At 42.8% G+C, this 27,658-nt stretch overlaps 1 protein-coding gene across 6 annotated transcripts; it reads left to right on the top strand.

Moving 5' to 3' along the window:
• Window positions 1-312: 312 nt before the first annotated feature.
• Window positions 313-27,649, top strand: apc (APC regulator of WNT signaling pathway). Of its 6 annotated transcripts, XM_081702146.1 has the most exons (18): window positions 313-549; window positions 752-951; window positions 1,248-1,338; window positions 8,637-8,789; window positions 14,208-14,292; window positions 14,825-15,014; window positions 15,259-15,367; window positions 15,522-15,635; window positions 15,744-15,827; window positions 17,226-17,306; window positions 18,283-18,381; window positions 18,513-18,891; window positions 19,094-19,189; window positions 19,299-19,438; window positions 19,540-19,617; window positions 19,739-19,855; window positions 19,975-20,189; window positions 20,293-27,649. In XM_081702146.1, exons 4-18 carry the CDS (start codon window positions 8,655-8,657, stop codon window positions 26,669-26,671), a joined length of 8,301 nt encoding a protein of 2,766 aa, XP_081558272.1. In that variant the 5' UTR covers window positions 313-549; window positions 752-951; window positions 1,248-1,338; window positions 8,637-8,654; the 3' UTR covers window positions 26,672-27,649. The 6 variants fall into 6 exon arrangements, with proteins under 6 accessions (XP_081558272.1, XP_026859243.3, XP_026859242.3 ...); XM_027003442.3 differs by lacking the exon at window positions 1,248-1,338 and having other exon boundaries at window positions 752-818; XM_027003441.3 differs by lacking the exon at window positions 1,248-1,338.
• Window positions 27,650-27,658: the final 9 nt, after the last annotated feature.

Raw genomic sequence — 27,658 nt, 5'->3', positions numbered from 1 at the left:
TATACACCACTTTACTAGTTGGACAGGGCAAGTGGTTTAAAAAACACAACGTTCCTGCCATCTGTCGGAAAGAGCGAAAGATGCTTCAGTGGAACTTATAGATAGGTTTTCCATTAAATATTGTTTTTTTTCGGAACAAGCAACTCGTTCACCACCTATTGTCACTTAAGTGATCACATGTTACTGTAGACGAGGAAAACGCTACACAACCGCATTAATATACGTGCCGTAGTTTTATTTTATTGGTTATTATTAAATGTCCCTCGCTTTCAGCGCTTGGTACGCCGTGGTTTATAGCGCTAGCTCAGTGCGCATGCGCACGAGTGGACTGACGATTCACAACATGGCGTAATGGTCAGGCTAAACGCTTGTTGTAGGGGAAAATTCAGACACAAAAGAAAAAGTTTTGTTCGAAACGCGGAGAAGTGATTTTATAACCGACCAGGGCAAGGTCTCTTTTTATGGGTGAGCATTATGTTTTTACAGGATAATTTCTGCACAGAGCGTTAGAGTCGAGCGACTTGGTGAAGTGGACGAATGTTTGTGCAGGTAAGAAGACTTTACCTTGCTAACGCTAGTCTGCTAGCAAACACAAGTCATAATAAAATTAAAACGCTTTCAATTCGTCTTTTCCACTCGGTTCGTTCAGAATGTTGGCTATCTAGCTATCCAGGTCTCCAAGTGGAGTTATCTTAATGTTTGTTTAGATTTGCGATTTTAGTCAAGTGTGGTCTTCTGATCCCTGGGTCAGGTTGGAAGTGTATCCGCGAAGTTACTCGATATTCAGCAGGCTGGCTCCAGGAAACCCTCACTCAGAGGTAGCTATATCGGGAATGCTCAAAACTACCCCTCTTCCTGGCGAGATGCCCGTTTGGTTTCTCACGAAAGCAAGTGACTGTGAAGCCTACCGACACTGTCCTGTAAAAGTTCACCAAAACACCGCCAGCTAAGGTTAGTTGAAGACTGTCTCAGGGCTTCAGACTTATCACAGCACGTTTGTCAACAACAGCGGCCGGGTGTTTGGAAAAAGGGGACTTACAAGGTGTCTTACTACTTTTATTTGTTTAATATTACTTTGATATTTCAAAAACTAAAGCTTTAAAACATAGCCAGAGAGAGCGATTGTGACCGGTTACTCCTCTGGACTACGATCCCTATTCCCCCATAATTCAGTATGGGGGAATAGGGAATTATTTATTTTTGCTGCCGTTCAAATCTAGCTAAGATACCCCGCCTTTGTTTTTAAGGTGCAGCACTATAACCTATGTGTGAAGCAAGCAAGCAAGCAAGCTAGCTAGGCAAGTGTCACTCATAAGAAGACGGACGCCATTCAAAAATGTAATCTTTATTTATGTTTAGAATTATAACTAAGTAGAACTTGATGGGTAAAGTCATTACATTTCACATAGGTCTTCATGTGAGTAAAGTTCTCGACGCTGCCTGAAACATCTTTCGGTAGCTAGATATCAGTAGCCTAGTGTTTCGCTGTAGAGCACTGAAGTGTGGTAACTACTGGACCAGTGTCATTTTCGGTTGATGCCTACTGCAACCTGGCTTTCATTTAATCAAAGGTGGTCAACATTTAACATGGATATTACACTTTATATTCTTTTTCTTAATGAATCTGAATGTTTTTGACGATCTAATTGTACCCATATACCTTAGGATGCACTTGCACTAATTTTTCTGCATTTAATCAAAAGTGTCTTTATTTTACATCTGCAAAAGACAGTTTAATAGAGGATATACTATATTTGAGGCCAGTTAGGTGGAGCCATGTCAATAAAGTAACGAGTTATTGAAAGTATTGTTTTGTATTGGATTATTTCTCAATGTTAAATATGTTTGGAAGGTGCTTCTCAGTAACAATAAACAAGTGGTAGAAATTTCACCAGTGTAGATAAGGAATACTTTGAATCCTTGGGGGAAGTCTTTTCAGTCTTATTCAGCCTTTAATTGTGTATCACTTCCCATAGAACATTTTCCCACACAGGGAATAATGTGTGGGACATTCCTAGTGAGTGCAGCCATAAGAAAGGCCTGTTGAACAAGGACCCATGCCAATGTTCATTTTCAAGTCTTTCAGAGACTCAGAACTCATTTGCATGAAAAGGAAAAAAACACAGTACATCCTCCTCCTTCCAGGCCATCTATTCATTTCCCCCAGTTAAAAAAAAAGTCCAGGCCATTGAATGTGATTCAGCCTAATGCTGACAAGGACTTATTCAGGGAGAGCATTTCTTAAAGATCTAATTCTGCATTGAACTTTTTGCTACAGTATCAGTGATGCACAATAATACACAATGGCTCTGGAATGGTACTAACATCATCGACAAGAGATGTGTAGGCTATAGGCAGACTTGAGACCGAAACTCCGGTACATTGGAAAGCAGGCAGAGTGTTTTCCGAGCAGTTTGAATTTCAGTTACAACTTTGTCATTAAAACAGGGATACATTTGACTTAAAAGTTTCTGTGACGATTAGAATGGTTCATGTCATTTGTTTTTTTCCCCCAACAAATATGCAGTTATTACTTCAGGATTTTATTTGGAGGCCTACCTGGTTCCAACTTGTCTACACCAGGCCCTTTGGTCTCTACAGATGTGGAAAATTCCCATCATCATACCATATTGGGTCACTAGGAGAGTCAAATACCCTGAGTGTGAGCTCAAGGCTAAGATCTGTTTAGTGTCATATTTAAATTCACTCCCATTCAATCCAGTGCATAAAAATATGTAGTCCTAGGGCTTGCACTTCTATATGACTTTTTTAATCCCGACAGAACTAAAAATTTCTCTCATCTGCTACCCTGTTCATCACAGGACCACTGCTACCGGGAAGTAATGTGTGTGGCAGACCATTCTCAACACAGCACTAATCCTGACATGGTAGTGGGTGTTGAGCTGGTACAGGCTTATAGGGCATGGCAGTGCTGTTAATGTTAATGCTGTTAATATTTACATGAGTCAAAATCACTGTTGCACTATGAATGGTCTGTTAGTCCCGTCCCTCATATCCAGCCAAATGGCGTTCCTGTGGACAGAAACTAACCGCTGATGAGCTACATAATGGCTAATTCACAGCAAAAGATGACATGCACACATCTAAGAGGTTTAATGATAAAGTGGTGATTTTTGTTCATTTAGCTAGCGTATGTTCAGAATTATATAGCAATGAATCCCTAATTGTTCCCAAATTCATGTCTGATAGTTATCTAGCTTCTCTTTGTCATTTTTGTTTGCACACAATAGTTGTTGATGTTAACAATTTTTAAGCAAAGCTTAAAATGGGTATGTTTGCTCAGGTGGAAAGCAGTACCAGTGCTCTCTGGATGGGAGTAATGCTGTGATCAGTATCAGAAAATGCACAATTAAAAAAATAACCAGTTCTGTAGTTAAATGACAGACTTAATTAATTAGAACTAGAATTAATGACAGCTGTATATTAATTAAAAGTCAACATACCAAATAGGAAGTATGCCCCAGTGTGGGGGCAGCGCAGTGTAGGCTATTGTTTGATAATCCTTAGCCTATCCTAATATTGGCATTTGCAATATCTGTATCTTGGAGATTTATAATATGTTGATGAGCCCTTCAAAAATGCTCAAAGATTTGTGTGCTGTGATCATCCCATCCAGCCTCTGGTGCTTCTTACAAGTGTCCCATAATGTCAGATTTGACTTTTTTGGATGGGGGGCGTTTTAATAAATTGTCTGACCTCTGTGAGTGTCTGATATAGCTGTTACAGCTTGTTATTTACAGCAAGTGTATAACAGGCACTGCATTATTTTTGCTGGACTTTTCCTGTTAGTTGCCATTGAGTTCACTGAAAGAGACTTGGCATAACTTTAATGAGGCAACTAAGAACTCATTCCACATTATCCTGAGTGGCATAATTTTAACTATGCTTAGAATTTCGAATGTCATGATTTAACCGGGAGTCACTGTTTGAGTCAAATGTGTGCATTTGAGTTACACAATTCCTGTAATCTTTATTACCGTCACTTATTACTTTGAAATAAGAATTTGAAGGTCAGCAGATGTGCTTAAAGTCTGCTGTCCTCCGGGTGCTGTTTAGGTTTATAACAAGGCAGTTGTGTTTTTAAACTTGTGATTATTTATCTTGATATCTTTACTTTTGAAATCACATTTGTTTTTCTGAGCCAAACCAGTTTGACAACTGTATTATTATTATTATTATTATTATTAATATCACAATCAAATGGAATCTTAACATCAGTAAAATGCATCATACCTGAAATCATTAATCTTTACCTTGTTACACCAGCAATACATTCTGACATCAAAATATGATGATGTGCTGTCATTTGGCACTCTCAGCTGTTTACATAGATACTGTGGGAAGAAAGACTGAGAACAGTATAACCCCATTCAAAACTCCTGGCAGTGTTCATTAGTAACCTTCAGCCTCTTTGTAGAAATGCCATTGGTGAATCTGAACTCGCCCTCAAATTCACTTTGACTTTGCTCTGCTGGTTTAAGATGACACCAATGTGTGCTTAGCATGGGGAAGTCATGATGAGACCTAGAAATATGAACCATGCAAATATATTTCTCTGCAATAACAGTCATAATTTAGGAGCCTTTTACTGTAGCCTGCAGTGAAACGAACCGTTTTTATGCACAGAATTTCACCAGTGTGCATGGTTCTAGCAGATGGAACTCTTGCGTTTTCTTGGGCAGTGGTAGCTCAGTGGTTAAAGTACTTGACTTTTAATTGAAATGTTGCTGGTTCAAGCCCCACCACTGTGAAGTTACCACTGTTGGGCCCCTGGGCAAGGCCCTTAACCCTCAATTGCTCAAGCTGTACTCAGTCATAATTGTAAGTCGCTTTGAATAAAAGCGTCAGCTAAATGCCTTAAATGTAAATACTGAGCTCTGCTGCCTTTACCAGAGTCACCATGCTTCTTTCTGCACGACCTCCAGCCTCTGCGAAGTGCACAGTGACATTGAAGTTGCAGTTGGGCCACTCGTGTTAACAAATGTTAGTTTTACATAGCTTTATATTAAAAAAAAAATCATACACACTGTTTTGCTTTTTTTTATTAACTTGATTAAATTTTGGAGATCAGATGGAGAATAGAGCACTTTTTGCCTTGGATGTGCTGTAAATGTGTGGCTGTGTAGTAATTCTTTTTTTTTTTTACATTCAGATGAAAAGACAACCTGGAAATAGTGTTAGATGTAAGCTTATTTCATTTACAAGCTTCTATAACAGTGCATTCAATATTAATCAGGTCTGTAATACAAATATAATTTGACTTCGCATTATTGATCAGTTTAGATTATTAATCATTTTAATGACCGTCAACCATTATGATGTGTCACCCCTCACTCTCCGCCTCTCGGGTACCCGGGTCCACCAGGGAAAGCAGCTGTGTGTTGGCTTGGAAGCAGGCCAGCCAGCATCGGCCACTGCAACACTGGCCTTGACAGGCGCGCCTTCTTATTGGCTTGTGCTGCACCCATGTGACTAGGCTGGCTGGATGCTCCCATGCAAATGACACAGTTGAAGGGGATATGGGATGGAGGCTGTCACTGGCATCGAAATGGGGTAGGTTTTCTCCTTTTCCACTCTTACAGGAGATGGCAAACGTACAGACAGGTCTTTCCTAGTGTCCTTTCGCTGGAATTAGGAGCACCTCCTCGGGGAGCGGCAGTAGTGTGTTTGCATGAATAGCAAGGCGGCTCCTCTAAGCCTTTTGTTTTGATGGTTGTTGAGAGACAGACTGGGAGGGTGTGGGGGATGTGCATGGATACTCTGCATCTTGCTTCATTATTGAGAGAATGCAAGGGCTTTGCAAAAAAAGTGGTCTTCATAGGTCTTGCAAAGGATGGCCCAAATAGGAGAAGGGTAGGGAAAAATGACAATCAGTGGGGCATTGCACTGAAGATGCATCGTAAGGTTTCATAGCTAAGATGGTGGCAGGGAGAGAGTCTTTCTCTGACTGCCGGGGATGCTTAAAACAAAGCAGGTGTGTCATGGTGGCAGTGGTATTTTTCAGGATCTGCCCTTGCGCCGTTCTCTGGCGATCTTGTTGCCAGGGCAAGATCTATGCTGTTGAGAATGGGGGCTTGAGGTGTGCACTGCTGAGAGTAAGTAGGTGCCAGCAATGTCTTTATGGCGTGAGGGGCAGGGCGTTTGCGTTCTTGCAGCTGACTGCAGGGTTTTTTAGAATCAGGCTTGCAGTGTTTCTGCATTATCACTCACATGCACATACGTGCGCACTCTGCAACTCGAGTGACAACCATAAATGCAAAGATAACCTATCAAAATGCATATCGCTTGCAATTTATACAGGATCTGAAAGAATAATTAAGGTCAAAGTAGGGTGTGTGGGGTTTATTTATTTATTTATTTATTCTGCATTATCTGCACATCACATTAATTGCATGAAGAGGGTAACCCTAATGAAATATTCATGAAGATCTGCAAAGCCCCCTTCTTGGTGTCATTTTATCCCCCTTAGTAGCTGTTCACTCCCCTTCCTCTCCTAAACCTTTTGTCGTGGTGTCGACCATTTTAGCTGCTTTGCTTTGCCTTTCGTTATTAGAGAAGGAGAGCCTTTCCTCCTTGTTGGTTTTTGTAAATGTACCTCTCATCCCTAAATTTATTTCCTTGATAATGTTTTCTGTAATACAAATCTCTAAAACAACGTGGCTCTTAAATGGATTATAATATGAATTCATGCTTGACTAATCAGTGACGTCTGAATTTGGTCATTCATAATGCATTTTTTTGTCTCTTTGCTGCCAAACATTACGTTTCTTCACCGAATGTGTGTCAGCAGATGTGTGTCAGCAGATTTCTGTGGCAGTTGGCTGCTTCTGCTTGTGATTTCCCCCCCCCCCATTTGTAAAGTGCTGCCTTCTTTTGCAGTATCATATGGATAACGTATAGGGATAACCGCTGGGATTACCATAGTAGGAGGAGGCTGGGGGTAGTTTTGTGGAGCCAACTCCTGTTTTTCATCTATGCCTTTGTAAAGCAGTGAGTCTAGTTTTGGAGGATCTGTTTAGTCCAATCCTCTTTTGCGTAAAATCTATTGAACGTAGTTTATCTTTGTGGGCATGAGCAGATCACAAGACAGATTAGTTGTGAAACTAGTGGGTCTTATCATGGGAAGTAATAATTTAATCCATCATGTTGTGGCCATTTTATGAGTATGATGGAAAGAACTGTCATAAGATAGACACCAAGTAATGAAGACATTGAGGGTTTAGAATTACTCTTACAAACCTTTGCCACTCACTTGCTTTAACTCAATCTCAGTGAATATCATTGTTTTTTACTGCCATGAGACATCATCAGAATAAGGGTAGATTTGTTATTTTTTCCATACTTTCCCCGTAGTCCTCATTTTATATCTTTTAATAGAAGTTCAAAAATCTTAAGTGAAAAGTGGCAGAAACTGCCTGCTTTACCCCCATCTCAGCTGGAATTTACAACACAGATTTGTGGATATTGCATACTCTTGAAGCTGTGTGAAATTTCCCTCATCACTCATTTCACATGTTGTATGCAGGGTTGATGGGGTCCTATTAATTGGGCAACTGGCACATTCAGGTTGTCTGTTTGACTTCTTCCTTGCAGCCAGTGTAGACTGTCTTTGGTGGAATTCACTGAACTAAGCTGTTTGTCATTTCATTTCATAGTGGTGATGTAGCCTGTCGTCAAGTACTTTGTAAACATATTTTTTTTATCACTCATTCCTGTACCCACAAAACCTCCTCCGTGGACATTTTCCAGGCATATTTGTTTCAGCCCTGGAGCTCACACAGAAACAGTATCGTAACAATATGGTGACTCCATAAAACTCCCTGTGACAGGAAGCCAGCCAGCCGATCATTTACGCATATTTTTCATGATAGTGGCATCAGTGTGATGCATTTTTTTTTCTTTTTCCATTTTTCTTTCTTTCCCTTTTTTGTTTACATTCTTCACCCAACCTCTCCACCACAGCTGGGCTAAAAATTCAAAGATTTGAGCAGTGCCCAAGTGCCTTGGGAAGCTGCACTGCACTGATTTTGCTCGTTTGAGTTGTCTCTTCCCCACTTTGAATTGTCTCTTTCCGTTGCCACTTGCTGCTGAGACGGGCGTTGTTAGCGGATCCTAGATTGCCAAGTGGGTGGAAAATTGCTCGAGATCTTTTGTGGTCCACACACACATGATTCATGCGTGGTTAGAGTTCTTCTCATGACTCCTGTGGAGCTGTCATTGGTTTGGAGAGAGGTGCTAATTGTTTAAGGCTCATAGCCAGTATTGAGGCTAGGGAAATGTATAGGAGCATGAAGTGCTGATCTGCATCGCAGTCAATGTTCACACAGTTGAGATTAGACATAAAAGTAACAGAAGACTCAGACTACTGAGTTCATGTTCCATTTGCAAGGTTCTAGTTCACATTTTTGCTACATTTATTTATCTGCCTTGTTTCTCTCTTTTGTTTTGCCATATTCTTCCAGCTATGTACCTTTCTCTCTTTGTTTTGGTATCAGGATAGGGTGCATACAAGGATATGGGACACCAAAGGTTGTACATTAATTAGCAACACATGATTAATCCCAAGGAGGAACTTTGAACGCAGTGCTTCAGAGAATCTTGCCTCTGCCTTACAGGTCAAGAGGTAGTTCAAGATGGCTGCAGCATCTTATGACCAGCTGCTGAAGCAAGTGGAGGCCTTGAAGATGGAGAACTCCAACCTGAGACAAGAGCTCGAGGACAACTCCAACCACCTCACTAAACTGGAGACTGAGGCTTCTAATATGAAGGTAAATTTCAAAATGCATAGTTGTGCAAAATGCAAATGGTGAGCTTTTTAAATTGTCGAGCAGCATAGTAAGTGAAGTTTTAAAAGGTGGATGGGAGCCATTTCAGTTAAAACAATGCTTTCCAAAAATGAAGGGGACATGCTAGTCAAGTTTTTGCTTGTTTATTCATGGTCATTATATACCAAGGCTTTTTGAAGGCAATTAAATATTTGGCCATTTCATATTCAGATGGGTATTCAGTCTCAGCAATGCCTTCAGGACATGTAGACCATGCCAGTGGATTTATGTAACATCTCAGCTGCCTCTAGAGTATGTTGAGTGGCTTGTGTCTATACTGACTTTATTATGTTTGCATTCTACATGCATCACATAGGCAATGAATTATAGAGCAACAGGCCTAAATTAAACCGAGATTGGCATAAAAAAAAAGGTAAGTTTGTAGCTTTCTGTCTGCTTTAAATGACCACGTCACTCAGAATTTCATCAAAACGCTGTAGTCCAAAAGAAACCTTCTTATTTATCTTTTTTTTTCCAGTTCTTGTGGGCCCAGTCATCAAAGGACATTTTGTCACTGTACATCCTTTAGTCTTCCATCCAGCCGTCCGTGGCGAAACGTTCCCCTCGATCCGTCATTTCAACCTGAATGCCCTTCTTTTCACTAAAGCCCGGAACCAAGGGCTCTGTGGAACTCTTGGGGAGCTTTTGAAGTGCAGGAGCCAGCCTGCTAGATGGGAAACGATTTCTTTTGAGATGACCTGGCAGCCTTCAGCCAGGGCTCATGGATGTGGGACAGGAAGTAGATCTCCTGAGTTGAACGCGTTGAGACATTTGCCTCAGGTTGTCCGGTGTGACTCTTATTAGATCATTTTCAAAGTGCTGCTTTCGACAAGTTCACTTGAACAGTGCACTGTTGAATCTCATTCTGTATAATGTCATGTTTGAGAAGTGCCAGTACCTTTTAAACAGGCAAATTTAATGTATGTGCGTTTGGTGTTGCTAGGGGAAAATCTCTGAGGCGGAAGCAGATTACCAGGCTACATGTTCATTCGTTGTTGGACTCTTAAGGGGAAAGGGAGCATTTTTGGTTGGTTAAACAACTGGCAGAGATGCAGAGGGGAAACCCGAAGTAAAAATAATTGACATTTTAAGTCACTTATAATAATAACAGTATTATGTACTGAAGATGTGGTCTAATATAAGATGTGGTCTGTGGCATATGCTGTGTGAATCATAGAATCATTGTGACTATTGTGTGTTGATTGATTTTATTTATTTTTTTGTTTTAGTATGTTGCATGTTTGTGTGTTTATACTGTAAGTTACTATGTTAGCTGTTATGTGTATATTACGGTCCAAATCAGTTTGCATTCCATTTACCTTTCTCATATCCCTCACTTCATTCTCCTTACAGAGAGTAATTAGTGACGTCTGCCCATAATTCTGTTATTGTGAGAGGAGGGACTTTTTATTGCAGTCAGCATCGTCTACTCGACGCTTTTCTGTTGTCAGGAGCCGGCTCTGCAGTCTGGGCTCTCTCCAGCTCATCCCTTTCAGTAAGATGCTGTCATCTCTTGTGTGCTAATGGAAAGGAGGAGGGATCTGCTTTCATCTGTCTAGAGTCAAGAAGTTAAATCACCGTTCATGCTTAAGTTACGTAAGAGGTCTTGGACGAGTACGCCCACATTTGGGAGACCTGCTGTTCCATGTGAACTCTCCGTGTGGGCACATTCAGCTGTTCTCAGTGCCAGTGGTTATGTCAACCCTAGGAGTAATCATAGCCTCTGGAACACTAATCAAGTGCTGCTTTGGCCAAATGCAGTTTTAGCTCTGACAGATGTTAAGATTGTGGCTAGTCAGTTGCCTTCCCCTGCCTTTTTAAGGTTGCAAAAATTAGCCCAGGCCAGTGCACTGTTCTTTTTGATGCGTTTGACTTTTAAATATCCGTTCTATTTTATTATTTTTTTTACTTGTTGTTTTTCAAATCAGGATCTTGGATCAGGTTAAAGAATAAATACAGTTTTAGTTTATAACCTGGAATAGAAAAAATGTTTTTGAGGTATTTTCTCTTTTTGTGCATGGCTGTAAGAGAAATGGCTTTTTGATGCCCTCTGTCTTCCTTTGTGACATTCAGTATTTTCAGTGTATTGTAGTTTCATAGAGATTTCTGTCTATATTCTGTCTACTGTAGTACTATTGGGCTTTGTCCATTTTGTCAAGTCAGTGATTTCCTTTAGCCAAAGGAGAAAGTGAGTTAATCTAAAGCTAATTACATGTTGTCATCAGAAATTCACAATATTGCAATTATGATGTCTGCCGTGGGTAGCACCGCCTGTCTAACGTCCTAGTCCTGTCCTCCTCACACTCTGGCTGCGTTCTTTAATGGGCTGTGTGCTTTTCTTCCTCTAGGTTTATTTTAGAGACACTCCCTTCCTGGCTTTGTTTCCCTGATGAATGCAACTTTTCTGTCCCGCAGCCATTTCCTCATACCCACGGGTGCTGGAGACAAACATCTGCAGACCGACAGTAAACATCTCGTGTTCATCAGTTCACTTCCTTGCCTAGCACTGGCAAACGGTGTGTCCAGAGCACAAAGCTTTAGTTCTGAAATGGCCACATGTATGTTAGAGAATTTTCAAGTCAGACAAGAAGTTTGGCTGTCGAATTCCCCTCATTTTACTCCTGCCTCACCAGAATTATACACTGGTCACTCCTGGTTAGAGAGGAAATCATGCAATAGACCTCCGTCCAGCAGCATACAATACTTAATAAATGTCCATCATTTGACATACGATAATCTGATGTGAACAACACATTTAGGCCTGCTGTCAGTTTCAGAATGTGCTGTCATTAAAGCCAAAGGGGCTTTTCCATTGGGATGGGCTTGGATCACAGGAATGCATCATTTATGATATCTAAAGTGTCCTGTTGTGGCTGGAGCCAGTGTTTGCAGTGGCTGCATTAGTTCAGTGTTTTTGAGTGTGGCAAGTGTGGTTCCGGCAGCCCCATCGGAGCCTTGGAGGAATCCCATTTCCATGGTCTCATGCTCAGCTGTGAACACCTCATCACACAATGAGGCTCTCCACTTACATGACTCAGAGTTGTTCTGATCTCACCACTTAGAATAGGAGTAGCCTGTACAGAGCCTTCATAAGCTGAGGCATTGATTTGAAGCCAACTCAGTCATTGCACCAAAATAGGTTTGTCTGAGCTATAACTGTATTTTGTAAGAGATGTTACAGTTTTATAAGTGGGGAAATTATTAATGTTTGTAATATTTTTTGGTATTTAATTGGAGTGAAAATGAGTTCAAAGCAAATCCTATCGACATGTGCAATAATTCAAAAGATTTTTTACTATCTTGCTGGGTTTTTTTCATAGCTAAAACATGGTTTTTAGTTTCCTAGGTTGAGAGCTACAGTTTTTGTCCTTTACACCCTTCTTCGCTTTCCAGCACCTTACTTGTTTTATCCTAATTGTATCCTGTCTGTGGACATTGTAGCTTTATCGCCATGACTGATATGGGCCTTCCCTAATCTGCCACTTTACCCATCACCCTACACTTACAAACAATACCACCCCCCACCCCATCTTGCTACTCTGTTGACTGTGTTCATGGCAGGAAAAATGCTCAGAATAGAAGAGTCAGATGTCTCCCAAATTCTTAGCTCCCTTCCTCACAGATGTATACCACAGCACATTGATTTCCATTAGCGTATGGGGCCTCCATGCATGAGAGAATCTGATACAAAGACGTTCAAGGGCATCTGGTGTCTCTTCTGGATCAGTGTAAGCTGACACCATCTATGACATTGAACTGTGCAAGCGAAAACCAAATTGTACTTTTGAACCATGAGCGCCAGACAGAATTTCCCCTAATGTGGATCCTGTAATGTGGCTCGATAATTGTAATTAACAGTTTGTTTGTTTGTTTGTTTGTTTTTAGCTAAACAAGTCTGCTTATAATATTGAACAGAGTCAAACAGAACCAAAACCAACTAAAAGGAGAAAAGTATTGCCATCCGTCTGTTTTGTATATTTCTCTGACTCAGGGCTGGGTAGGAGGTCCTTCATCATATGACAGGACCCCCCCCCCCCCCCCCCAATGAAGCTGTTGTTTCCAGAGCCTCCTCAGAACTGTCACACTCACTTGCGAGAAACTGCCCGTCCCACGCTGCTCTCCCATTTTTTGCTTGGCGTCCAAGTGAAGGCAGGCGAGCGGCTCGCTCTGGGCTGACCTTTTCTTGCTGGGCGTCTCCGGCTTTCAGCCTGGCCAACGGTGCATGGCTACAGGGGTCAGAGGGCTGCAGCCATTCCAGCCCAAGCCTTTGGAAGGGCACTCTGAATGGGAAGCAGCTGTATTCTTCATGATGCTGCAGCATAGCCGGATGGGACCAGAGGAAAGGGCCTCTTCCTGAGAGGCGGTCGCGTTGCTGGGGGCTTTTTCTGAAATTTTCTCTCCTGATTACATTGTCAGACTTGGTCCTCTGGACGTAGAGTCATCACCAGCGTTTGTTTATGAAACTTTTATGTTCTGACATGGTGAATATTAATGGATGTTGTTTGCCGTGACTGTGAAGATGCAGAGAAGTAACAGACTTTCTCCTGGTCTGTCAGTGCGTGGTGGTAAGTACGCAAGAATGTATGCTTTATGGAACAAAGAGTGACTCAGTATTTGTAACTGACGTTGGTCTTTCGATAAGAAGTAAGCACTGGCATTTTGTGACGGTTGAGTAGATGAGCGGGTTGTTGAGAAGTGAAAAACATGTAGCTATGGTCCAAACATGATTCCACCTGGTGATGTTTTTGGTTGACTTGAGAGAATCTTAAGATGCTGTGTTTGAGCAGAGTCATCTGTGTTACACATGAAATGATAATGGAAATGCTCATAAGAGGTATTTCCAGACCTAAACAGAAGGTTTATCTTCACACATCAAGCATTTCACTGCTTGGCCTATAGGCCTTCTAACACTTCCCTGAGATCTAGGTCTTGTCAGCATTGCTTGTCTGTCTAGTATTGCAGAATTCAAGGGAATAATTCGAGGGCATAGAGGTTTCTTACAGGATGGCATAAAGATGGCTTTTTTTCCTTTTGGAAAAACTGGTGCACTTAATACCTAATACTGCTGTCCATGCAAAGACATCCGATTAGCAAGTGCACAACTGTGCGGCTTCGAAGCCGTTGTATGTTCCTGCCAGAGATGCTGTTTCTGGGGACTTCAAAGCATCTCGGTGGATGTTTTCTTTACCTTACTGTTCAGAACAGCCACTTTTAAACACACAAGCAGAAAGAACCAAACATTTGCTGCCTTTTAGTGCAGTAGTTTGCTTGATGTCTGAGATCTAAAGATTGAGACAGACACATGCAGGTTCTGTGTTTGTCATATCAAAGAAGAAAAAAATGTATGCTTCTCTGATGCAGGAGGTGCTGAAGCAGCTCCAAGGAAGTATTGAAGAAGACTCAAAAGATTCCCAAGGGCAGATTGACTTTTTGGAGAGACTTAAAGGTACAACATTTGTTTTAATAAGGGATTTATTTAGTTATTGCATTGCAGTCTAATATTTAGGCAAAATTATGGACTGTACATTCATCATCTCACAGGAATCCATCTTATCCAAGATGTACATCTATGATCTATGTCTTTCATCATGCATACAGCTTTAGATTATTACACAGGTTTTCAGTCCCTAGTCCTCCTGCAAGTCCAGAAATGCCAGATTCACTCCATCACGTTTAGTTCCATGTCCTAACATGCCTGTGTGAAGTAATCTACATCCTAGCCCTTGATTACTTGGCAGAGATGGCTTTGCAGCTGAAACAGAATAAAAATGTGGACCACCTGCAGGTCCCCAAGTACTACCCTAAAAATACCCCTTTTTTATAACGTCTTTTGGTAAAGTTGTATTGTACTGCATACCCATGCAAAAAAAATTAACTGTCCCCTAGATTTTTACCCACTATATTTAACTTCCAGTAGATATAGTCCTAGCTATTCATATTACCAGATGTCTTCAGTGCATCCCTTTTCAATCCCCCAGAGATGAGCCTGGACCCTAGCAGTTTCCCAGGGGTGAAGCTGAGGGCAAAGACCTCTGTGCAGGGTTCCAGCTCAGGCCGCTCTGCCGACGGCAGCCCCGGTCCAAGCCCCATGAGCTCCTTCCCCAGGCGCGGTGTGGCCAATGGGGACCGGGACAGCGCCGGATACCTGGAAGAGCTGGAAAAGGAGAGGTGAGGCTGCATGGATACATGACGTCACAGCTTCCAGAGCTTGGGCGTTTTTTCTGCTAGGGCACACATTAGTTTAAAATGGATTCTAAGATGAGGGGTGTGTTTACCGCTGGTGCAACACTTTCCAGTTGTCATAGATTATCTTGACTTATTTCTGAAAAGCAGGGAAATTGTATATTTCAGGCCTGTGTAATAATGTCAAGATTGCTTATCTGTTTTTTAAAATTTGTTTTTACCTGTTCAGGTCTTTGTTAATGGCAGAGCTTGAGAAAGAAGAGAAGGAAAAGGACTGGTACTATGCCCAGTTACAAAACCTCACCAAAAGGATTGACAGCCTGCCCTTGACTGAGAATGTAAGTTTGTGCTGGATATGGTCATGAAAAGTCATTCATTGTAACATACAGATGACTGAACTTTTGAACTTGTTGTTTGATGCTGAAATATGTGAATATGTAAATGATGATTGTTTTTTGTAAATATTGATTATTTTTGGGGTGTGCTGTGCAGTTCTCCCTCCAAACGGACATGACTCGCAGACAGCTCGAGTACGAGGCCCGGCAGATCCGTGCGGCCATGGAGGAGCAGCTGGGCACATGCCAGGACATGGAGAAGAGGGCGCAGGTGAGCCACACCGGGTGCCCACTCAGGGTGACTTGCCTGAGACGCTCTCCATCGCGTGCCTCGTTTTCGTCTCATCCTCTTCTCGTTCCTTTCTCGTTCTGTTCTCAGGCCCGGGTAGCGCGGATCCAGCAGATAGAGAAAGACATGCTGAGGATCCGGCAGCACTTGCATTCCCAGCCGGCAGAAGCTGAGGTAGCATGCAGATCTCCCAGCAGTCTGCATCTGGACAGGATCAGCACACTTAAGCAGATAAACAGCAGGCTCCATGCAGTGGCCTTTGTCCTTGTTAGACAGGATTTACATTTTCAGCATTTGGCAGACGCTCTTATCTAGACAGACTTGCATGTATTTATCAGTGTGATGGCGTGTGTGCTCCCTGGGCTTCAAACCAATAACCTTGGTATCGATGCCACCTTACTCTCAAGGTGAACTACAGCAGAACAGTTCCAATATCAACCCCAGAATCACTTATAATGAGTTACTAACATTTATGAACAAAGCCTTTATGGTTGGGCCTGTCTCAGAGATTCTAGGTTTTAGTTTTTATTGGATGATTTTAACGGTTCCAGGAGCTGTAATTGTATTATTGAGCCATTTAGTCCTCTCAGGGATATTAAGGAGATTAAAGTCCCTGAGAGGACTAGAGGCCTACACAATTCTTGTTCCAGTTTTAATCCACTTGTTCCGCTATTCAAATCTCATTGTGGTTATAGACCCTTATTATTTCTTTATTGTCTTTAACTGTGCATCTGGTCCTGTAGCTACAGGGGGAAGACACTACATGCTTTGATATCGTCAATGTTGAATTTTAGTTGAGCATCTTTACTAAGTAAAGATTAGCTGGGTGCCTGAACTTGAACTTTCTTGAGTGTGACTTGGCTTCTAGATGTAGACCTCAGAGGCCATAAGGCTCGAAGTGGGGGTGCATGGTTTTTATGCACAAAGTATTGAATTAGGATTAGTGTGCGTACATCGTGATTATTAGGGATTAGGCTGTATTGAGGGATACAGATGCATATATGCCACAGTGCACAAAAGTGGGTTCCTGGTCATGTGCATATTAGCAGGTTTCTCTGTGTGCCACATCTGCACAGTGTTTGTGTACATGCGTTTTTGTTTTTTGTCTGATTGGGCTAATCCTGTTGGATGCCTTTTGACTTCCCTCCCCCTCTGTTGCTCTTAATCCAGCAGGCTGAAAGAGCAGTTTATGTACGTCAGAATGCTACTGCAGCTGCTCTAGCCTAGAGACTACTGGATCTCTCTCTCTTGCTCGCTCGCTCACTCGCTCACTTGCTCCCTCTCTCAGTCGCTCTCTAACAAGTACTCAGTGATTCAGTCCTCAATGAGTGCTTTATATTATAACACACACCCTATCCTATCTCTTTTGTTGCAGGATATCAACCCTGCGTTGACTAACTGCTTTCTCTCCTCTCTCTCTTACATGATTAGACCATTTGCTTGGTCTCACTCCCTCCCTTCCTCACTTTCCATTTGCTGGTGTCAGTGTGTTTCTGTCCATCTTATCTCGGCCAGTGCCTCGTTGCTGTTTACTCTGTAACGTTCTGATTTGTCCTCCTCTCCCATTCTCAGGCCAAGCATGAACTTGGAGCCCAAGCTGAGGGCGCACAGGCATCAGGAGACGCTGGCACTGGGAGTGGAGCTTGCTCTCAGGTAAGTGAAGTGGTTACATGTAGCAGTCTTGCAAGTTTCGATGCACTCACCACTGGGGAAATTGGTTTCTGTTGTAGTGACATTTTGGCAAAAGAATCAAGCATTTAAATTTTTTTTTTTTTTTTTTTTTTTACATTTGGCAAGTAAGTCATCTTTAAAAAAAAAAAAAAAAACTGTCAAGTTCAAGCCAGGGGTCTGTGTGCCCTGAATGCTCATGCTATGAATGCAAATGCGATGGAAATGTTTGTGACCGTAGGAACCTAGGGAGACTTTCAAATTCCCAGCACAAGGCCCTTTGTGAATTGCAAACCTTTTCTCTGGCTTACTGCCATGAGGTTCAGTAGCTTTTTGCAGACAGATGGTGCCAGACTTGTATCACTGGATTAGGTGCAAGAATCAAGTTACTTTATATTTACATAGATACGTGTGTGTGTGTGTGTGTGTGTGTGTGGGGGGGGGGGGGGGGTTATTTTCTCACACACACAAGTGTAACCATGTGTGTCTATATATAATGTGTGTATAAATCTTGCACAGCTGATGAAGGCCCGCTGTCCAAAACAGCCTGTTTCTCTGGAAACCTTCAGTACTACACTGAAAGTATTACCCTCTACATCTTTACCTACAGTATACTGCTACTCCCTGAAATCATCTGGAGGTGTATGTACATTTACAGCATTTAGCACAGGCACTTGTCTAGAGAGACTTACACTAGTGCTTAATCGTCTCCATGGAAGAAGTCCTTATGCTAGCGTACTAGGCCAGAGGCTAAGGATAGTGTTCACATTTATGGCATTTGGCATTCACTCTTATCTAGAGTGACATGCATATTTAGCGGTATGATAGGACATATGCTCCCTGGGAATCATGCTATCACCATGCTCTGCCTGCTTTACCAGGTGAGCTACAGGATCTCACCATTTATCTTTTCTTCAAGTAATAATTTTTCTAACTTTATAATACACTCATTGTCTGCTAGGCACAAAGCTCTCGTGTAGATCACGACACAGCCAGTGAAATGAGTAGTGGGGGGAGCTACTCAGTCCCACGCAGACTAACCAGTCATCTGGGCACCAAGGTAAACCAGCAAACCTTAAAGCACCTTTTTAATCCCTGTATAGGACTAAAGTGTCATAGTGGAATTGAATCAGAGTCTGGCTGCATACCTGTGAAAAACACTCCTGTTTTCCACTTTACTTGCTTGACCAGGTGGAAATGGTGTACTCTCTGCTGTCTATGCTGGGGACGCATGACAAGGACGACATGTCCCGCACCCTGCTGGCCATGTCCAGCTCGCAGGACAGCTGCATCGCCATGCGCCAGTCCGGCTGCCTGCCCCTGCTCATCCAGCTTCTCCATGGCAACGACAAGGATTCAGTGTTGCTGGGCAACTCACGGGGCAGCAAGGAGGCCCGTGCCCGGGCCAGTGCCGCCCTGCACAACATCATCCACTCGCAGCCTGACGACAAGCGGGGTCGCCGGGAGATACGCGTGTTGCACCTGCTGGAGCAGATCAGGGCTTACTGCGAGACGTGCTGGGAGTGGCAGGAAAGTCACGAGCAAGGCGTGGATCAGGATAAAAACCCCAGTAAGTCTGCCTCCTTCCCAACATGAGGACAGTTTATACAGCGTTAATGACCAGTTTGGAATGTGTGGCAATTTTAATGGTGTGTTTCATATGTGTTTTTTTGTTTGTTTGTTTTGTTTTTTGTAGATAAATCTAACCACTAAAAAAATCTAAGAATAATGTAAAATGTATTTTTATTAATGAACTTTTACTTTAATTCTAGTGCCTTCCCCTGTGGAGCATCAGATCTGCCCAGCAGTTTGTGTGCTTATGAAGCTGTCCTTTGATGAGGAGCACAGACATGCTATGAATGAACTTGGTAAGATTCACTGTCTATTGCCTTTTTCTTAGACCTTTAATCATACCATAACCTAATTTTCTGTTAGACTGATGTTTTAAAAGAGGATGGTTGACTTTACTACATGTAGGTGGGCTACAGGCTATAGGTGAGCTGTTACAGGTGGACTGTGAGATCTATGGCCTTACAAGTGACCACTACAGTGTTACACTAAGAAGATATGCTGGCATGGCCCTCACTAACCTAACATTTGGGGATGTAGCCAACAAGGTAGTCATCAGCATCCTCTATTGCCTGTTTATCAACTGAACTCTTTAAATGTACCTTCTCAGTTGACATTATGATTAACATGCTCTTAAATTTATTTTCAGGCCACTCTTTGCTCTATGAAGGGCTGTATGAGGGCCATGGTAGCTCAGCTGAAGTCTGAGAGTGAGGACTTACAGCAGGTACCCTTCCAGAATCACACAGTAAATGCATACCCATGTCTCAAGTCTACACAAATTAGAAATGAGTCAAACACATGTAAAAATGTGCACAATGATATGATATAACGCTGTTTCCACTCAGGTAATTGCCAGTGTTTTGAGAAATCTGTCTTGGCGTGCAGATGTGAATAGTAAAAAGACACTGCGCGAGGTTGGCAGTGTTAGGGCCTTAATGGAGTGTGCCCTTGAGGTTGAGAAGGTAAGGGTTCTTTACAGATGCCATTAAAAATACTTTGGAGCAGGGCACACATCATTATTGTCTATTATGTAACATGCCTAAGTTGTTTTACTTAATTTATTAATCATTTCTTTTCATAGGAATCCACACTAAAAAGTGTCCTGAGTGCCCTTTGGAACTTATCTGCTCACTGTACTGAAAACAAGGCTGATATCTGCTCTGTTGCTGGGGCGTTAGCTTTTTTAGTCAGCACGCTAACCTACAGAAGCCAAACCAACACCCTTGCCATTATTGAAAGTGGTGGAGGCATCTTGAGGAACGTTTCGAGCCTTATAGCCACAAACGAAGAGCACAGGTGAAGTTGTATTCTGCTGCTGCCCGTATAGGCAAATGTTTGCTGTTGTTGCAATTGAACTACTGTAATTGCTCATATTTGCTTATCTGTGATATTTCTGCAGGCAAATCCTGAGGGAGAACAGCTGTCTGCAGACACTTCTTCAGCACCTTAAGTCTCACAGTTTGACCATAGTGAGCAATGCTTGTGGAACTCTGTGGAATCTTTCTGCTCGAAATGCAAAGGACCAAGAGGCACTGTGGGACATGGGAGCAGTAAGCATGCTAAAAAACCTGATTCACTCCAAACACAAAATGATTGCTATGGGTAGCGCTGCAGCCCTGAGGAACCTTATGGCCAATCGGCCTGCCAAATACAAGGATGCCAACATAATGTCCCCTGGCTCAAGCCTTCCTTCACTACATGTAAGAAAACAGAAAGCACTAATTGAGGAACTGGATGCCCAGCATCTTTCTGAAACATTTGATAACATAGACAATTTAAGTCCTAAGGCTTCTCACAGGGGTAAACCTCGACACAAGCACAACGTCTATGGTGATTATGATGGGGTATGCAGGTCGGATGGTTATAACACCAGTGGTGTTGGGGTTCGCTCTCCGTACATGAACACACCGGTGCTCTCAAGTCCATCTTCACGGGAAAACAGGGGAAATGCAGACAATGTTAGAGCTGAGAGGGACAAGAGTCTAGATAGAGAGCGAAGGGGTTTCCATCCAGATCCTGACACCAGTAAAAGAATGGGAATGCAGATTCCAACTACCGCTGCACAAATAGCAATGGTAATGGAGGAAGTACAAAGCATGCACTTGGGCTTGGAGGACAGAACCACAGGCTCTACCCCTGACCCTCACATGGTGCAGGATGACATGGTGAGACGGCAGACTAGTGTTCACAGCCACCAGAACATTTACAGCTACAACAAACCAGACCCATCTGGCAGGCCTTGCCCAATGCCCAAACTGGAGTACAGAGCATCCAATGACAGCCTAAATAGTGTCAACAGCACTGATGGCTATGGCAAAAGGGGTCAGATGAAGCCGTCAGTGGATTCCTACTCTGAGGATGATGAAAGCAAATGCTGTGTGTATAGAAAATATCCGGCTGACCTTGCCCATAAGATACACAATGCAAATCATATGGAGGATGACGATGGAGATCTGGACACACCAATAAACTACAGTTTGAAGTATTCAGACGAGCAGCTTAACTCTGGGCGTCAAAGCCCAAGCCAGAATGAGAGGTGGGCAAGACCCAAAATCCTAGAGGATGAAATGAAACGCTCTGATCAGAAACCACCTAGGTCCCAGAGCCCAGGGTACCCAATATACACAGAGGGAAATGGGGAAAGTGAAGATAAACTTAAAAAATACCAGCCGAGGTTTGTTCAACAGGACATGTCTGGAGGATTCAGATCAAGGGGTTCTAATGAACAGAGTAGTAGTGGTTCTGGCCATGGAATTAATAAGAAAATGAGTCAGACGATTTGCACTGTGGGTGATTTTGGTGACGACAAACCAACTAACTACAGTGAGCGCTATTCAGAAGAAGAACAACTTGATGATCAGCCTACCAATTACAGCATGAAATACAATGAAGATCACCATGTAGAACAACCTATTGATTACAGTCTAAAGTATTCTGATGCTTCTTCTAAGAAGACTGTATTCAATCGCTCAAAACCGTCTTCGCAGAGCTCCGTCAAGGACCAGTTAAACCAGGACAGTTCATCTTCTGTGTCCTCTATTAAGAATCAGAGTAGGCAGAAGCAGCTCCACCCGTCTTCAGCTCAAACTCGGCCAGGACCTGGCAGAGCTATTCAAAAAGCAACCTGCAAGACTTCTACAATAAATCAAGAAACGCTGCAGACCTATTGTGTGGAGGACACGCCTATCTGTTTCTCAAGGGGGAGCTCCTTATCATCCTTGTCCTCTGAAGATGAAATGGAGAGCTGTAAGCGAAATCTTAATGCCGCGAGTAACTATCCAACTCTCCCCGTTTCTGAGAAAGAAACCACTAATGTTCCAGGTCAACGCACAACAGAAAGTCAGTCATCTGGCCACTATGTCAGAATGAAGCCCCCACGGCATCAGGGGTCACATGTGGGCCATGGAGATGGTTCCAGACATCACAAGACAGTGGAGTTTTCATCAGGTGCTAAATCACCATCCAAGAGTGGTGCCCAGACCCCCAAAAGTCCCCCTGAACATTATGTACAGGAGACCCCACTCATGTTCAGCAGGTGCACATCTGTCAGCTCTCTTGAGAGTTTTGAGAGCCACTCCATTGCAAGCTCCGTCCAGAGTGAACCATGCAGCGGAATGGTCAGTGGAATAATTAGTCCTAGTGATCTGCCTGATAGCCCTGGTCAAACAATGCCTCCCAGTCGTAGTAAGACACCGCCACCACCACCTCCACGTTCAACATCTATAAAACAGAAAGTTACTGTACCCCCACATTCTGAAAAACGGGATATGGCCCCAAGGCATGCGGCTGTCAATGCTGCTGTGCAAAAAGTGCAAGTCCTTCCAGATAATGATACACTTTTACACTTTGCCACAGAGAGTACACCAGATGGATTTTCATGTGCCTCCAGCCTTAGTGCATTAAGTCTGGATGAACCATTTATACAAAAGGATGTTGAATTGAAGATAATGCCACCAGTTCATGAGGATGACCATGGAAATGAGACAGAACCAGAGAAAGAGGAGAATAAAGAGCCAAACATTCAAGAGAAGCCTCCAGCAACTGCTGATGCTGAGAAAGACATCTTGGATGACTCTGATGATGATGATGATATAGAAATCTTGGAGGCCTGTATAAATTCAGCCATGCCCAGAAAGTCATCAAGAAAACCTAAGAAACAAACACCCCCAACCACCTCAAGAATACCTCCACCAGTGGCCCGTAAACCAAGTCAACTACCTGTTTACAAATTACTTCCCTCACAAAATAGAGGACAACAGCAGAAACATGTGGCACTAACTCATGGAGAGGACATGCCTCGGGTGTATTGTGTCGAAGGAACGCCCATTAACTTCTCCACAGCAACATCACTTAGTGACCTCACTATTGATTCACCTCCAAATGAGCTAGCTTCTGTTGACATTCCAGCTGCTCATGTAGAGTCATCTTGTCAGAGACGAGACACCGTCCCAGAGGGTAAGAGTGCAGAAACAAAAGCTATTGTTGCATCTTCTGACACGCAGGGTGTGCCTACTGAGAATGAAGGTGATGATATTCTTGCTGAGTGCATCAACTCTGCAATGCCAAAAGGTAAAATACACAAGCCTTTTAGAGTGCAGAAAATGTCTGATCCACCTCAACACCCACCTACTGCCACTGGCAATCTAGTTCAACAAGATTTTGAAAAGAAAAAGCCAACTTCCCCTGTGAAACCCATGCCACAAAGCAGTGAGTACAGAGTCAAGCTGTTAAAGCGACCAGATGCTCCCACTAACTTATCAGAAGGAGCATCATTTCCTGATAAAAACATAGAAACAAAAAAGGTTGAGCCCAAAGCAGGCCCCAGAGATTTTGCAGATAAACCTGCAAATGCTGAGGAAAGGGTTCGCCCAGGTTTTACCTTTGATTCGCCGCATCATTACACACCAATTGAGGGTACTCCTTATTGCTTCTCCCGCAATGATTCACTGAGTTCACTTGACTTTGAGGATGATGATCTTGACCTTTCTAAAGAAAAGGCTGAGCTCCGAAAAGATAAAGAACAAAGAAAAGATCCACCCTTAAAGAACAATGGAGAGCAATCTGGAAACACCAACAGAGTGATTGCCTTTCAGACTGTCCCAACCAAACCCCTTCAGAAGCAAAGTTTTCCACTAGGATCCAAAGAAAATACAGGAACTGTGCCTGATGAAAAGCAAAAGTTTTCAATTGAGGACACTCCAGTATGTTTCTCAAGAAACTCCTCACTCAGTTCACTAAGTGACATTGACCAGGAAAATAATAACAAAGATTGTTCCCACAAAGAGGTCACGACTCAGGTGGAAATGCCACGGCCCCAAGCCTCTGGCTATGCACCAAAAGCCTTTCACGTTGAGGACACCCCAGTATGCTTCTCTCGTAATAGTTCCCTTAGCTCTCTCAGTATTGATTCTGAGGATGACCTTTTACAAGAATGTATCAGTTCTGCAATGCCAAAGAAAAAGAAACAACTGCCAAGAAGTAAGAGTGATGACCAGGTAATTAAGGAGGAGAGAAGTGTTTTGGCTGATGGCATTTTAGCAGAAGAACCGGACCTCATACTGGATCTCACTGATACACACAGTCCTATTTCAGAGCAGGCCTTATCGCCAGACTCTGAATCATTTGACTGGAAAGCCATCCAAGAGGGAGCCAATTCAATTGTTAGTAGTCTACACCAGGCAGCTGCTAGTCTGTCTAGACAAGGCTCTTCTGATTCAGACTCTATCCTTTCTCTCAAATCTGGTATTTCCATTGGATCGCCTTTCCACATGCCTGCAAATAAAGATGACAATAAGCCAGCAACCAACAAAGGCCCAAGGATATTAAAACCTGGTGAAAAGAGCACTTTAGAGACAAAGAAGAAAGAGGAAGACACTGCCAAAAGCCTAAAAGGGGGTAAGAAAGTTTATAAAAGTCTGATCACTGGAAAGCCACGGCCTAGTCTTGAGAGCATGGCTTCTCAACAGCGACAAACTCAAGTTCCTGTAGTTTCTAGAGGCAGGACTATGATTCATGTACCTGGAGTGAGAAGCAGTTCTCCTAGCACCAGCCCTATTCCGAAAAAGCCTCCTGCACGTGGTCAGGTCATAAAACCCCCACCCCAGGGACCAAATTCTGTAAACTCTCCTAGAACCATAAAGACCCCATCAAAATCAGACCCCAGTCCAGCCAGAGAACCACCTGCCTCTCAAGGAGGGTCAAGTAAAGCCTCTTCTCGATCAGGATCCAGAGATTCTACACCCTCTAGACCATCTCAGCATTCCCTTACAAGGCCCATGCAGTCTCCTGGGCGCACCTCTGTCTCGCCAGGTAGGAATGGTCTGACCCCAGCTAATAAATTCTCTCAGATACCTCGTACTGCTTCACCTGGTGCTGCTTCCAAACCATCAGGTTCTGGCAGAATATCTTACACGTCTCCGGGCAGGCAGTTGGGCCAACAAACACCTCCAAAGCAGAGTGGGTTGCCAAGAAGCACGAGTGGTATTCCCAGGAGTGAATCTGCCTCAAAAAGTCTAAATCAGTGCGGAGCTACAGGCCCTTCAAAAAAGGCAGAGTTGTCTCGAATGTCATCCACAAAGTCAAGTGGGAGCGAGTCTGACCGATCTGAAAAACCTGGACTTGTCCGCCAGTCCACCTTTATTAAGGAGGCCCCTAGTCCAACACTTAAAAGGAAATTAGAAGAATCTGCTTCTTTTGAATCCTTGTCTCCTTCTTCTCCTAGCCAGTCACAAACACCTGTATCAAGCCCATCTTTACCAGATATGTCTCTTACTCTGCCTTACCAAGGAAGTGGATGGAGAAAGTCCCCTCAAAGCCAAAACTCCTCAGAAAATGGAGATGGCAAGTCTCTTAGACGGCATGACATCTCACGATCCCATTCAGAGAGCCCCTCAAGACTCCCAATTAACAGAGCAGGGACTTGGAAAAGAGAACACAGCAAGCATTCATCTTCTCTTCCAAGAGTTGGGACTTGGAAACGAACAGGAAGCAGCTCCTCCATACTTTCTGCTTCATCTGAATCTAGTGAAAAGGGCAGAAGTGAAGATGAACGCCAGCCAGCTAATCCACCCCAGCGACCTGGACATAACAAGGAGGGCGGACTAGAACGGAAAGGAACTTGGAGGAAAATAAAAGAGATTGAAGCAAGTCCCTTGATGACTCTAGACTTACCAGATACAAGTAATGATTCAGTCCATGTTGGCACCTTGCATCAGATGACGGCTGCAGTTACGAAAACTGAGGATGTTTGGGTGAGGATTGAAGACTGTCCTATTAATAACCCTAGATCTAGTAAGTCACCATCAGGAAACACACCTCCAGTCATTGATAGTTTGCCAGGAAAAGTACCTCCCAATGATTGGGACTTAAGTGAAGTGCACCATAAGCAGCCAACATCAAATGAGAATGTAGCCCCACGACATCTCGGTTCAGAAACTAACTTGAACTTGGTTCGGAGTAGTGAAAGTCTTGACAAAAAGGTTACAGACATCAAGCCTGTTTTAAGCAACCCAAACATAGCCACGGAGGGTCATGAAATTGCAGTTGCTGAGCGTACGCCTTTCAGCTCGACCAACTCCAGCAAACACAGCTCCCCAGGTGGTACTGTTGCTGCCAGGGTTAGTCCTTTTAATTATACACCGAGCCCCAGGAAGAGCAGTGCTGACAGCACCACGCCGCGACCATCTCAGATTCCTACTCCGGTTAACAGTAATGTAAAAAAGAAAGACTCTAAAGGAGACACAACAGAGAGTGGGTCCTATATTGTTACCTCTGTGTGAAGTGGGGGAGAGGGATATAAAACTGCGATAATGGACAGAAAAATAGTTAAACAGGCTTGGATCATATTTTAACTTGTCTGTCTCTGTGGAAAAAGTACAACTGCTGTTGAACGTGTTGTAGTTGAAACCAATGTAAGGCCATGTATCTTTGCTGGTAGAATTGTGGCAGGCACACTTGCTTATCAGAGTGAGGGGGGGGGGGTGGAATCTGCAAAAGGACATTGTATGTCAGTTTGTACTGTACAGATTTAATTATGTATATATTTAATTTAAACTTGTGCCAAGACCTTGTATCTTGCCTGACTTGACATAGATAATCACTTAAAGTGGAATATTTTGGATGTTGAGGGACCTTTGGTGAGCTTCAGTTCTAATGATTTTGATTTTTAAGCAAACTGTACACCTGTATTAATTCAAATGTCAAGCTCATTTTTACTGCCACATGTTGTATGTTTTATCATTTTTGTTCCTTGCATGAACTGATCCAATGTTCTGGTATTTTCTGAAGATGAACATTTCTGTGGACACATGATGTACTGATAGCTGTAGTGTAATATTTTACACTTTTATGTGTGCTTCTGAAAGTAAGGAATTAACCTCGAAAAAAAGATTTTAATGAGGATAATTACATTGGACATAGGTTGTATAAAACATAGATAGATTCATTGCTCTGCTGTTTGTGTATAATGCTCGAGGTGAGTGTCTTCGCAAGGACACTGGTTTTGGAATGACTGAAGTTTTACAATTTAAATTATTACTGTAGGTTTTGGTGTTGGTACCTTTTTTTTAAAATTTGACCCTTTATTGTTAAAGCACATAATCAGATATAATCTTCTGCCCAAAACATTGTGAGACCACATTTATTTTTCTTTTTTTTTTTTTTATTCCTCATGCAATAAAATTGACTGATTTGATGTTTGACACACACATTTCGAATTACAAATGGGAAACCTACATAATAAATACCTTTTTTGGTGAGGGTTGGTT

Source organism: Electrophorus electricus, chromosome 19 (assembly GCF_041902795.1).
Source record: "Electrophorus electricus isolate QZ-2024a chromosome 19, ASM4190279v1, whole genome shotgun sequence".
NCBI lineage: Eukaryota > Metazoa > Chordata > Actinopteri > Gymnotiformes > Gymnotidae > Electrophorus > Electrophorus electricus.
The sequence above is the reverse complement of the archived record's forward strand: the minus strand, read 5'-3'. Positions and strand labels throughout refer to the sequence as shown.

Coding starts and splice junctions, on each gene's coding strand:
- apc (XM_027003444.3), top strand. CDS start 8,655: ATGGCTGCAGCATCTTATGACCAGCTGCTGAAGCAAGTGGAGGCCTTG. Junction 15,368..15,521: donor GCCTGCCCTTGACTGAGAAT/GTAAGTTTGTGC, acceptor TGTGCTGTGCAG/TTCTCCCTCCAAACGGACAT. Junction 18,892..19,093: donor GGATCAGGATAAAAACCCCA/GTAAGTCTGCCT, acceptor CTTTAATTCTAG/TGCCTTCCCCTGTGGAGCAT.